The 13,033-nt window shown below is 49.8% G+C and overlaps 1 protein-coding gene across 6 annotated transcripts in view; it reads left to right on the top strand.

The window, feature by feature from the left end:
- CHD6 (chromodomain helicase DNA binding protein 6) overlaps positions 1–13,033 on the top strand; it is a 204,771-nt gene that overhangs the window by 157,334 nt on the left and 34,404 nt on the right. For all 6 annotated transcript variants that reach the window (XM_069548576.1, XM_069548579.1, XM_069548575.1 and 3 more), the window contains 5 exons: positions 389–588; positions 1,227–1,386; positions 5,190–5,279; positions 7,604–7,707; positions 11,680–11,809. In XM_069548576.1, the coding sequence (XP_069404677.1) occupies positions 389–588; positions 1,227–1,386; positions 5,190–5,279; positions 7,604–7,707; positions 11,680–11,809 (684 nt within the window). The remainder of the gene's footprint in view (positions 1–388; positions 589–1,226; positions 1,387–5,189; positions 5,280–7,603; positions 7,708–11,679; positions 11,810–13,033) is intronic.

Genomic DNA, 13,033 nt, shown 5'->3' with positions numbered 1-13,033 from the left:
GTGCAGCAGATGTTAGCGTTACCGCATGATGCATGCCGGGCTCTGGTGCTGGTAGAAGCGGAGGGTTTAGCTTCTGGGAGCTCCCCATTGCTTTCAGTACTGCACCTGGACTCTGTCTTAATTCCAAATTTATTCCGCACTCCAGATACTGTCATTCCTCCCTTCTTAACATTATAGCGGCCGTATGAAGCTCTCTGTCCAGTGTCGAGGTCCCCTCAGTGGCATTTGCTGGACTGCAGTGTGCAGGCCTCCGAGGTTTTTCAGGAGACAAAGCCCTCAGGGCCCCACCAGGGGTCAAGACACGCACTTGGCTCCTGTGTGCCCTGCCGTGTCGAGGGCACGGCTGCCCCTTCCTCCCTCTAACGCCCTTCTGGGGGTCTGCTCTCAGCTGGGGCCGGTGGAAGGACATCCTGACGCACGGGCGGTTCAAGTGGCATCTGAACGAGAAAGACATGGAGATGATCTGCCGGGCCCTGCTGGTGTACTGCGTCAAGCACTACAAAGGGGACGAGAAGATCAAGAGCTTCATCTGGGAGCTGATCACACCCACCAAAGATGGGCAGGCCCAGACGCTCCAGAACCACTCAGGTGCGGGGTGGCAGCGTGTCCTTCCCTCCCTCTTCCATGCTGGTCCGTGTCGCTGTGCTTTGGGGACTTCTCTCTCTCCTCAGGTGTATTTCAGAATACCACCGGTGGGAAAGGATGCTGATTTTTGTTCATTTCCATTCTCCTTCCCACTCATCCATGTTACCTGGGATGTTTTAAGTGTGGCTGGGCTCTCTTGAAGTTCTCCGTTCCTGCTCTCTGCCCTCAGGGTCACAGCATCTCCTCCTGTGACCCAAGGCATGCCCCACCCCAGTTCCACCTCTCTGTGTTTCCTGGGGCTGCTCCTTCCCTGTGCTGAGCCACAGCTCACTCGCCTTCTCATCTTCAGGTTCAGTGTTCCTTTTCCCCAGCTGGGTGTTGGGGTTCCCAAGGACACAGGTTCGGCTGTACCTTCCTTGATCCTACAGGGTACTTGGTAGATTCTTCCTAACTGACTGAATGGACCAAGGGTTCACTGAGTAGGGGACTGGGTGCTCCCTCACCATCCGTGCCTGGGGGCTGAGGAGCAGGGTCCTTCATCCAGGGCCACCATGTGCAGCCCCACTGCCGCCCTAGCCCAGCTTTGTTCCAACAACCACATTGAAGGCACCTTGGCTCACCTCCCTGCCTTTCTGTCTCAGGCTTGTCCGCTCCGGTCCCCAGAGGGAGGAAGGGGAAGAAGACGAAGAACCAGCTGCTGCTCCCAGAGTTAAAGAATGCAGACTGGCTGGCCACCTGCAACCCCGAGGTGGTCTTACATGACGACGGCTACAAGAAGCACCTCAAACAGCACTGCAACAAGTGAGTGCCCCTCACCCCTGGTCACTCGGTGCCCCTAGACCACCATGCAAGGTCAGAAAGGCAGGCAGCTCTATGCTGGAAGCTGGGTCAGGGTTCATTCACACTGAAAGCTCTCTTTTTTCCTTATTTTTTTTGAAAAAAATATTTAGCTGTACCAGGATCTTTGATCTTCAGTGTGGACATGTGGGATATTTAGTTGCTTAGCTGTGGCATGTGGGATCTAGTTTCCCAACCAGGGATCAAAGTCAAGCCACAGGAGTGTTAGCCACTGAACCACCAGGAAGGTCCCCTCTCTACCTCTTTAACCATCTTTCTTCTCTTCTGGAACCTGGCCTCTCTCACCACCGGAGTTCATACAGAATCTTCTGACGTGACTCTCAAGATCCACTGAGGACCCTGGTGATTGCACTGCTTTCCCTCCCTCCATCGCCACGGGCACGTTAGCGAGAACAGAGACTGGCCTTGGAGGCCACCACGCTCGGCTGCCCCCTCGCTGTGCCAGGTTCTCCTCTTCCCACCTGCTGTGACATCCATGGCCTCCTGGTGTGTGATGGACACACATCTGAGATAGCATTCTGTATATCCCAGGGCTAACAGCTAGGGTGGGGCAGGCAGAGATAAAGGAAACAAGTGATAGAAAATGAACCCGTCCTTGTGAAGTTTTGTTGTGGGGAGTGAGGGCACCAGCCACGAACAGTGACAGGTTTGCACGTGGATACACAGAAAGGAGGCTGGCGGGGACAAGGACTCCTTGATGGATGGGAGATCTGGTGCCCCAGGCTCCTGAGGAGTCTGTAGTCAGTATTAATATTAAGCAGCCATGTTTCTTGAACAAGTCAGACATGATTGAAAAAATGGTATTTGGGCAGAAAAATAATCTGGTAACAATTTGCAAGATGGAGTAGGTGCTTACCTGGAGCTGAATGGCCAACTCAAGAGTTCTGTCATCATAAATGTTGACCGTGGTGACCTAGATTAGGATGCTGACTGTAGAACCGGGGAGAAAGTGTCAACTGTGAGAGGTGTGACTAAGGGAGAAACAGTCACCATGTGCGATGAGGGACATGAAAAGCCGGTAACGCCACGGTTGTGAGCCTTATGGACTGGGAGAACAGCGGTGCTTGTCTCCATATCAGAATCGTTACATTCGTTGAATGACGAAGAGCAAAGCCAAGGACCGACTCCGGTTTTGCCTTATTAAGTTACAGCAGCAACACTTGGCTGCCCTGTCCCCAGCTGCAGATGGGGATCTGGAGTGTTGGAAGCAGGCCAAGCTGGAGAAGTTGACATAGAACTTCCCTCACACCTGCACGGGTCATCACAGATGCTGAGCAGAACTAATTGTAACCTTGGAGAAATTCTCAACATTTCTACCACCAGCTCCAACTATCTCCTGAGTGCAAGCCTTACCCCAGGAATCAGAGAATAGAACAGTAAAGCAGTCCTCTGGGTTTGAAGAAGCTGACTGCTGTTTATTCTTCTGAATCTGGTGGAGACCACTGGCCTCTCGGTTCTGGCTCAGTGAGGCCCAGAGACTCAGAGCTGGTGGGTGCTTGCAGCGCCCTCCATGTAGCCTGGGAGTTTTGTGGGCAGTGTCCCAACAGGGAGTCCTCCAGCCTCCATTCCAGTCTTCCTAGTGATGGGAGTTTACCACTGAATTACCAGATGATTCTAACTCATTCTCCTTCTGTGTATCGAATCTACAACCTGCCTCCTTGAATTGTTCTCCCTCTGCTCTTGGATTCTGGTTCTCTCATGAGGTCCTGGTCTCAGAGACCAGGCAGGATTGCTTCAACATAGCTGGCCTGTGAGCTTCTAGAATTGTGGGCTCTTTCACTAGTAAATTTACTGCCGCCCCTATATCAGATGAGCTTCCTGGGTGGCTCAGTGGTAAAGAATTCTCCTGCCAATGCAGGAAACCCAGGTTTAGTTCCTGGGTTGGGAAGATGCCCTGGAGAAGGAAATGGCAACTCACTTTACTACTTTTACCTGGGAAATCCCATGGACAGAGAAGCCTGGCAGGCTACAGTCCATGGGGTCGTAAGAGTCAGACACAACTTAGTGGCTAAACTACCACACCACCAATTTCAGATAAGGGTAAAAACAGGCTCTGGAGTCAGGACTGCCTGGATTTCAATCCTGGCCCCATTACTTACCTGCAGGTGAATTATTTTAAAAATAAGGATAGTAGTTCCTTGTTGTTTGGTTGCTAAGTCATGTCCCACTCTTTGTGACCCCATAAACTGCAGCTCGCCAGGCTTCCCTGTTCTCCACTATCTACTAGGGTTTGCTCAAACTCAAGTCCAAGTGAATGATGCCATTCAACCATCTCAACCTCTGCCACCCTCTTCTCCTCCTGCTTTCAGTCTTTCCCAGCATCAGGGTCTTTTCCAGTGAGTCAGCTCTTGACATCAGGTGGCCAAAGTATTGGAGCTTCAGCTTCAATATCACTCCTTCTAGTGAATATTCATGGTTGATTTCCTTTATAATAGTTCCTACCTCCTAGCATTGATTTGAGGATCAAGTGAGCTAACACATGCTGGCACATAGTGGGTACTCAAACTACTGTTTGCTGTTAGTATCCTGATAGTACTGAGAGTGCATGACGTTGTTATCAGAAGAACTTAAAAAAGTGGAAAAACAGCTGCTTCAGATCTAAGCTCAAGAAGTCAAGACAGTGATGATGTGTTCAGGGGTGGGTAAAGTGACCGGAAGGGAACACCAGGGGACCTTGTGGGGAGATGTTCTGGTTCCTGATCTGGATCCTGGATATACATGTGCAGTCAGTATGTGAAGATTCATCAAGCTGTGCATTTGTGCAAAACACACTTCATATCGAGAGAACAGTCATTTTTAGAAAAAGGAAAAAGGCAATGCTGCTGCTAAGTCACTTCAGTCGTGTCCAACTCTATGCGACCCCATAGACGGCAGGCCGCCAGGCTCCCCTGTCCCTGGGATTCTCCAAGCAAGAACACCAGAGTGGATTGCCATTTCCTTCTCCAATGCATGAAAGTGAAGTCACTCAGATGTGTCTGACTCTTCGAGACCCCATGGACTGCAGCCTACCAGGCTCCTCCGTCCATGGGATTTTCCAGGCAAGAGTACTGGAGTGCGGTGCCATTGCCAAAATATTACTAGGTTTCATTTGGCTAAAGTTAAGGGTGTTATAGGCTTCCCAGGTGGCACAGTGGTAAAGAATGCACCTGCCAATACAGGAGACACGCAGGAGACACGAGAGACATGAGTTTGATCCCTGGGTCGGGAAGATCTCCTGGAGGAGGAAATGGCAACCCACTCCAGTATTCTTACCTGGAGAATCCCATGGACCCAGGAGCCTGGCGGGCTGCAGTCCATGGGGTCACAAAGAGTCGAACACGACTGAAGCGACTGAGCGTGCAACAGGCACGTATACAAGTGAAACTATTTGAAAACATCACCGTTCAACATACGCCACTCATCACTTAACTAGGAAACTGGTAACGAGCCTCTTGGAAGGCACCTCTGCCCTAGAGGTCGCGTGGCCACGTGGATGGGGCAAGTCGTCTTAAGGACCAGAGGAGATGCTGTTTTTCTACTCCCCCGACCCCCATGGCTCACAGGGTAACCTTAACAGATAACTGGCAAGGTAACCTTTTCGTGTGTGAAATGGGGATGACCACAGTAACATCTGCTGTTAATGTTCTCTTTTCCTAGTGCTCACGACCTGGGAGCACCCAGAATTGCCCTGGGTCACTGAGGGAATGGCAGTGCACAGGCAGCTGATGGGTTCTGGCGTGTTTCTTTACCGTGTCCACCTTTCCTAGGGTACTCCTGCGAGTCCGGATGCTGTACTACCTAAAAGCTGAAATTCTGGGAGAAGCAGCTGATAAAGCATTTGAAGGAACTCCAGCCAGGTAAGATAGGTCATCCTTAACGCCCAGTGTGAAGGAATGGCTGTAAAGTACCTGCTGATGGAAACAGACAAACCTGCCTGTGTTTCATGAGGCCCGTGTCCCCTCCCTCCCAGGGCCAGTCCCTGGTAAAGCAGGCTGGTAGGGTGAGGAGGATTCAGCGAGGTCATCTGTGAGTGACATAAAAGAAAAAGTGGTTGTTTAAAACATAGCTCGTGGGCCTCTCTCGTCTTCTGAGCTGCCCCACACTCTGTGGAGAATCTCCCTGAATAAACCTTCTTTCTCTTTAAAAAAAATAATAGCACGGCTCTTGGTGAGGTTCTTAGTTTTTTTCCCCTTCCGGTAGTGTTGTAAAATTGCTTTTAAAGCAGTCATTTCTCTGCCTTAACTGATCATCACTCATGGATGGATATGAGTGACGTTGATGTTTGACGTGGCAGGTATAGACTGAAGGCTTTACCCGCCCTTGGCCTCAGTCCTCTTCCACCTTTGAATGGTCCTCCTTTGTTTACTGGGTGATAATACTTAGTCGTGTTACTGATGCTTTCTCACCTGTGCCTTAGTTTTGTAAGCTAGGGTTTCCGAAGCCATAGAATCCTGGAGTAGCCCAAGATGTGGGGGAAGAGACTGCTGAGCCCCGGGCTACCGCTTGATCGGGCTGTAGGATAGTCACAGTGTGTGAGTGGGATCCCCAGACACCTCCTTCGCCATCCCTTCCCCCAGACCTGCAGTTTGCTCTGGCCCCATACAGTGCTAGTCATCCCCAGAGGACCACAGGTGTTGGCGTTTGAACTCTGCTTTGAGGTTCCCCAGGGCCGTGGTTCCTTCCCTCTCTTTCTTCCCATTGGGCAGTGCTCATGGCCTTAGTGGTCACAGGAGCATGAGAGGAGGAGAGAGGTGAAGGGCAGTGACAGTCCTAGCCTTGAGCATCCTGTAATCAGGAGCAGTCAGCTTGTTGACTGTTAGCACTGGCTACACATTTCACAGTCACCGTGGGCATTTCTAGTGAGAATCAGGAGGTTGGGTGTTCCAGTAAAAAGGTCCAACTTCTGAGTCAGGTAAAGGCAGCAGAATTCAACCTGATTATCTATCTCCAGTGTTACCTGGCAGAAGTAACCTATCTGAGTTTACTTATTCCCCTGTCACCTGCCTTCTTAGACCTGCAGATGGAGGGAAGTGAGTAGAACGTGAAGAGACTAAGTCTGTTATCCACCTCCTTCCCCCTTTCCTTTGCTTTCCGTGGTCTTAGTTCTCACTGGTCCTATTCAGGTTAAATACCTTATAGTGGAGAAATTGCCATGAGGAATGAAACACCGCTCACCCCAAAAGAGTTGTTCAGCCATGGCACCACACAGGCAGAGCAGTGGGCCAGGTGGAGAGAGGTGGGGTCAGGGAGTCCCACCCCTGCAAGGAGAGCTGGGCCTGGCAAGGGGGGAGGCAGCCAGCCCTGCGTCCCAAGAAGAACCTGATGGAAGAACCAGCTGGAGATGTTCCAGAGGAGGCGTTCCAGGCTCCTGGGAGGTGGGAGGGAGGAGCCATCCAGGTGAATGCTCTCCCTCAAACCCCAAAGCCTTCCAAGAGTGAGGACGGTGTTCAGGCAAATGAAGCCAGTTAGCTAAGGATCTGTGTGAGCTCTCAGAACGTGCACAGAAACTCAGACAGGGACCAGTCCCTGCAGATCTGCTCCCTGGGGTGAGTCACATTCATCCCTTTGGCCAGAAGTTTGACCCAGCAGACTTTTAGCAGACCCTGGCCAGGAAGTTCCTCCTGCTGTGGCCCCTGTCCCCTGAAAGGCTCATTTCGTACCCTGTGTGCACCAGTGCAGACTAGCTCATTCAGGAATAGTGCTCACGATCTCTACGTGTCAGACCAGGATGCTTGGGCACTTTTCAGCTTTTGATCATGTATGAATTCAAACACTTGGGGGATTGTTCTGCCTTTACCTAATGGACATATTGATGGCTTTTGGTGTGGTTGTCAACTGAAGCTGCACATTAGAATCATCTGACACGTAGAGCCCCAGGCCCCACCCCAGACCAGCTGGCAACACGTTCTCCATGAGGTGCTTTCAGATTCTACGTCATTCAGTCTGAGCTGAGCCTGGACATCAAATACACCTGCTGAAGTTGCTCCCCATTTTAACCAGATGCAGGGCCCTGGTTAGGACACCTGGGCCCCCTGCTGTCTGAATCCTCCCAGTTTTGTTCCTTCAGCCTCTAAGCGTGCACCTAGGGATGTGGCTTAGCCCCAGGGCTCCAGCCAGGAGCTCCTGTGTTGTATTCTGTCTGTGTGGAAGGCACTCTGAGTTCACGCCCTTCCTTCCACAGGGAGCTGGACGTGCCCCTGCCTGACATCGACTATGTAGAGATCCCGGTGGACTGGTGGGATGCTGAGGCCGACAAGTCCCTCCTGATTGGCGTGTTCAAACACGGTGTGTATTTCAGAGTGTGTTTTCTCTTTCCTGAAAAATCCCACGGGCCTGTCTCGTGTCTCTCTGAGAAAGTAGAGCCTCCCCTCTGTCCTCTGAGGAATTTGCCCAGATGAGTGTATGGGTCATGCAAATACAGCGAATGTATCAGCGAGGCCCCTTGGAAGGGTGGCGTGTCCTCCTCACTAGTGTGGCTGCCCTGCTCTCGTTCACTCACAGACCCAGCGTCCAGCCTGGTGTCTGCCATGTGGCAAGCCCTAGGATTTCTGGAGTGAAGCAATAAATAAATGGGGAAAATGTTAGGTTTTCCCATTTCACATGTATCCAGAATTCTAAGGTCATTTCAGCTGTTCTACTTAATTTCTAGTACATATCTTTGTTATAAAAATTTTAAGAATAAAAGATAGCATATCCTTTTTTTTTTTTAATATAGTTACCTAGAGACCAAAGGGGATTGAGAGGTTTTTTTAATAGCTTAGAGAAAATGACATAAATGGTGTTTTCTTCATCTCTGATCCTGTTCTAAGTACCTGTCCTTGCTTTCAGCCGACTGTTAAGATAAATAAAGCAAATCCCAGAAATATTCACTGTAACGTACCTGATACACACCTTCCCTGCCAGGTGAACGAGCCGACGTTTTGAGCTGGAAAGCAGGGCTTAAAAGTGGGAAGAGGTAGATGTCCCTGCCTTCACTGCCAGCTCTGCCACTTACAGTGTGTGACTTCGGGCAAGTCAGAAACTTCTCTGACCTATTTCCTTACCTGGACACCAGAGAGAGGACAAGACAGGCCACCTGGAGGGTTGTTGGAAGATCAACTGAGACGGGGCATGTGGGCGGCCTGAGCGGTGCTTCTCACGTAACAGGCCCTGGGTGCCGTCCACCATCACTGATTCCTCTGCCTTTGGAAGGTTCACGGTCTTTCTCACACGTGCCCTATCGGTAGAATTCTTCAACATTTGCAGGCCAGCCTGCAGTATTTACATAACAACGATGCATATACCTATTTTAATGAGGAATCTCGTCAAAACTTAGATTCTGGTGTTTGCAGGCTTTGGGAGGCCTGGTGATGTTAGTGTCAGGATCGTCAGCCATACTTTCCTGGTGAATTAATATCTCCCGTCATTGTGTAATGACCCTCTGTATCACACATTGTGCTTTTGGCTTTAAAGACTTTGTATGTGATGAGCTTAGCAGACACACTGTGAAGATGGGGAAGACCTAGCCTCTGTGCCCAGTCCTGAGGGACTGGTGTTAAGCCACACGTGGTGCTGACCGGCTCACTCTTGGATGGGACCAGACCCATGTAGTTGGACAAGGATGTTGTAAGCAAACCTAGGCTGGGCTGGACAGAGGCCTGTAGTTGGCTCCATGGACCCATCCTCTTTGGTGTCTTGCAGAGTCCAAATCAGATTCCACTCCTGGTTGGGTGCTGCCCAGCAGACAGTCCATGGGCCTCGACTTAGACCTGTCCTCACCTGGGTAACACACCTCATCATCCCACATAACAGCTCTCTCTACAGAATAATCCAACCCACACAATGGGTCTTACCAGATGACAAACTCTCAGATACCCAGCAGCCGGTGGACATGTGACATTTTCAGAGAGCCACGTTGTCTGGTGTTTTATTTTTCAAGGCTCCATCAGGAGCTCTCTCTGCCTCACCTCCATGCCCTGGAGATACAAGTATGAGCTGTAGGGCTGCAGCCATTTTCTTTGTTATGAAACATGCAGCTGTTCATTGTCCGAGGTTTCGTGGCTGTTTTAATCCACCCCAGACATAGTCTCCTACGACCCTGCTTAGATGAGAAGCCGACCACCGTGGAAGAATTGGCTGCATCTTTGTTGGGGCTTTCACTGACAGCAAGAAGGACTCTGCAGCAAATGTGTTCTGAACGACACTCGTGACAGCTCTTGATCGCAGGAAGAGATGAACGGCCGCCCCTCTAGGGTAGCCTGGACTTACGAAATAGTCATCATGCTGTGGATTTTAGTATCCCTGTTCACATTCTTAAAGAGGAACTTTTAGACTAAGTGGACAGGAGCAGGCAGCCTGTTGTTCTACTGTTTATGTCTTTATGTTGCTATCACACAGCTCCTACTGCTCTTCAGTAGTCAGGGTTTTCTAGGGAACTGGATCAATCACTCTCCCACCTCTAGCTCCAAAGCTGATTGAGAAAGAGAAGTAGAGAACCTGTCCAAACTTCATACCTACCTACACACGATAAGAAGTCTGCAGAGGAGGAACCCACCTGGGTAGTAGGTGCCTCTTCTGGGGAGCGGCAGGTGGAGATGGTGGCAGGCATATCCTCAAAAGAGTAGGAGAGTCACGGACATTCCTGTCATGATGTGAGCTAAGGCAGAACGGGCAGAGCGTGAGAATGGTTCTTCCTACAGTGACTGTTGGAAGAGGATCCAGGCCAAACTGACACATCCAGGCAGTTGTTATTTGAGTTTATACAGTGTCAGGCGCTGTGTGAGGAACTGAATATATAATGCCAAAGCAGATACAGATTCTGTCCCTGGGAAGCCCTCAATCTCATGAGAGAGACTTAAAGTAATCACACTATCGCCCTGAGGAATGAATGAATAAAGAAGAACATAAGGGACCCATTGCTGCCACCATATGCCTCGGGCAGGCAGCACCTGTTGTGGAGAAGGCAGAAGAGTCACTTTGGATTAAAAGATGAAGTACCTGAAACCCCTTAGAGAAAAAGTACCAGGTGCTGCCTCCATGTGAAGGCTAGACCAGCATCAGCAGTGATACCAGAACAGAAACCAGTCTAGAAGGGAAATACCCAGCAGAGTAAAATCCAGTGTGTTTGATCAAGACGGTTCTCATTTTCAGCACAGCATCTACCCTCATTGGAGATGGGCTGTCTGTACCTACTACAGAGCTAGAAATGGACTTTGTTAGGAGCAGCAAGAAAAGGATTTCGAGGACCATAAAGGCATTCCCCCCAAATAGTTTGATGTGACAACAGCTGACCAAATATCTGGTCTCATTGTAGGATTACGTTAGAGTCAATAAGATAGCATTCTCACGCACGGTGTTATGACATTGTGACATTGTTCCATTGTTTTGCCTTGCTTCTGGGATCTCTCTTTCTGGGTCAAAACTCCTCCATCTGTTTTTGACTCTGGGGATACAGTGAGAGGCAGTTCCAAAGCCCTGGTCAGTGGGTTAGGATTTTATACTGAGTCTGAACACTGAGGCAACGAGTCCATTTTCATCCAGTCAACAATCCCAGTTGTCCTCTTTATGTTTCATCCTTTGCATCATCACTTTGCTCAGTTTCCTTTTCTAACACATGGGATAAATTTGGACCATAAGAAAATTTCAGCCCATTCAGGTGGTGGTAGTGGTAAAGAACCTGCCTGCCAATGCAAGTTAGACATAAGAGGCGAGGGTTTGATCCCTGGGTTGAGAAGATCTCTTGGAGGAGGGCATGGCAACCGATTCCAGTATTCTTGCCAGGAGAATCCTGTGGACTCCAGAGCCTGGCAGACTGCAGTCCATGGGGCTGCACAGCCAGAAATGACTGAAGTGACTTAACAACCATGCATGCAGGCAGGAGATGACAAGATAACAGGGTGTCCAGAGTTGGGGGCGGGGGTGTTGCAGTGAGGGGAAGAAATTGTGAAACCAGCTTGCCTGATCCTCTTGCTGTCCAAAAGAAACAACAAGTGGGAGTGGAATCTGTATCTTGTGTGTCTTCAAGGACACTCGGTACGCTTCAGCTCTCATTTTTTGGTCAAGCGCTACACAAAGGAATCCGTTTAAGCTCAAGGATCTTCCCCCGACAGGAGGTCTTACAGGATCCAATTATTCTTAAATAAGTATTTTTTCTTGGCTTGTTTTGTTTTTTTTACTTAATAAGGGAAACAAAATGTGTGTCTAGGGTGCAAGGCAGATTTAATGAGTTCTGACATGACCCCCGTCGTGACCTTGTTGTTTCTCGTCACCCCCAATCAGGTTACGAGAGGTACAACGCCATGCGGGCTGACCCAGCACTTTGCTTCCTGGAGAAAGTGGGCATGCCAGATGAGAAGTTGCTTTCTGCAGAGCAGGGTGTCACAGACGGGGCCTCAGACGTCCCCGAAAGGTGAGAAGCTGCACAGACCAAGCACAGTGTGACTTGTCGCGCCACGAATCTCTGACCACAGGCACCCAGCACTCTCACAGCCTGGTGTCTCCCTTCAGCCTGAACCGCCTTCCAGAATTGCTTCGGTTACATCCTACAGCACCTCAGGCCTTTCTCCTGAACTCTGAACACTTTGATCCAAATACCCATTTCTATCCTTCCTGGGTTCCCCAAGCTGCCCACCATCCTGCCCTGTTCCTTAACCAGCCTCGTGTGGTCAGAGGATTCTCTAGGAGGAGTTCAGACCTCTCTTAACCTCTTATATTTGGCAGAAAGTTAAGAAGAGGCACAGCAAGTTCAGGCTTCCTGACCTTGAAATGCCTGAGATGAAATACCGGCGTTTTCTAAGGACTGCACAGTCCATGAATAGCCGCTGCCTGACGGCCATGGCGTTCAGGTCCTGTCCGTGGGTTGTGTGTAAAAAAGTATGGAGGCGTCCCCTTTGTCTGAGTTTTATTTACTTTTGGCATAACCCCAAATGTATGAATTCATAGGAAAACTAAACAAACAGCCAAAGCTGTGGTTTTCATAAGTGTATGGGTATTTGAAAGACATAGTATAGAATCTCTTGGTTTGCATTTGGTGAGCTTTTGGCCTGATCTTCTCCCCCAAAGTTGTATTTCCTAGGGTCACAGGCAAGGCTGGACTCAAGGGTACACAATGCCAGCCCCCCTAACTGTCTGCTCAGGCTGAGAAAAGGATGAAATGCATTTTTCCATTCATGCTTAGCCCCTGACAAACACTCGAGCTAGCTCTCATAACGTTCTCTGACCCCAAAGATAATAAGGATCCATCCAGAGAAATGTTAACAAATGTCCAGAGGACCAGTGGTGTTAATATTGGGTTCATGGGTTTGGGAGAAACACCCCCTGGGGGAGGTGCCTGAATGTGGCTAAAAGCTGGTTTCTCTGTGGGGAGGCTGTTTTTTCTCTGGTCAGGCAATGAAGGTAGGAGACCCTTCCAGCCTCCACGACCTAAGCAATGAAGAGCAGAATATTTGAGACAGGAATCCTTCAAAGTTGATTTTCCCAGGCATCATGAAAAACAAATAGGCATCAGCAGTAGTTAAGCTCACGAGAGAAGACATCAGGCAGTGGATTTAGAGGCAAGCTGCCAGTGGTCCATTGGGCAGTGTCCTTTCCTGGAAGTGACCGCTGCCAAACATGAGCGATTCTGCACCGACAC

Source organism: Ovis canadensis, chromosome 13 (assembly GCF_042477335.2).
Source record: "Ovis canadensis isolate MfBH-ARS-UI-01 breed Bighorn chromosome 13, ARS-UI_OviCan_v2, whole genome shotgun sequence".
Lineage (NCBI taxonomy): Eukaryota > Metazoa > Chordata > Mammalia > Artiodactyla > Bovidae > Ovis > Ovis canadensis.
Note: the sequence above shows the minus strand (reverse complement) of the source record. Positions and strands in the feature narration are given on the sequence as shown.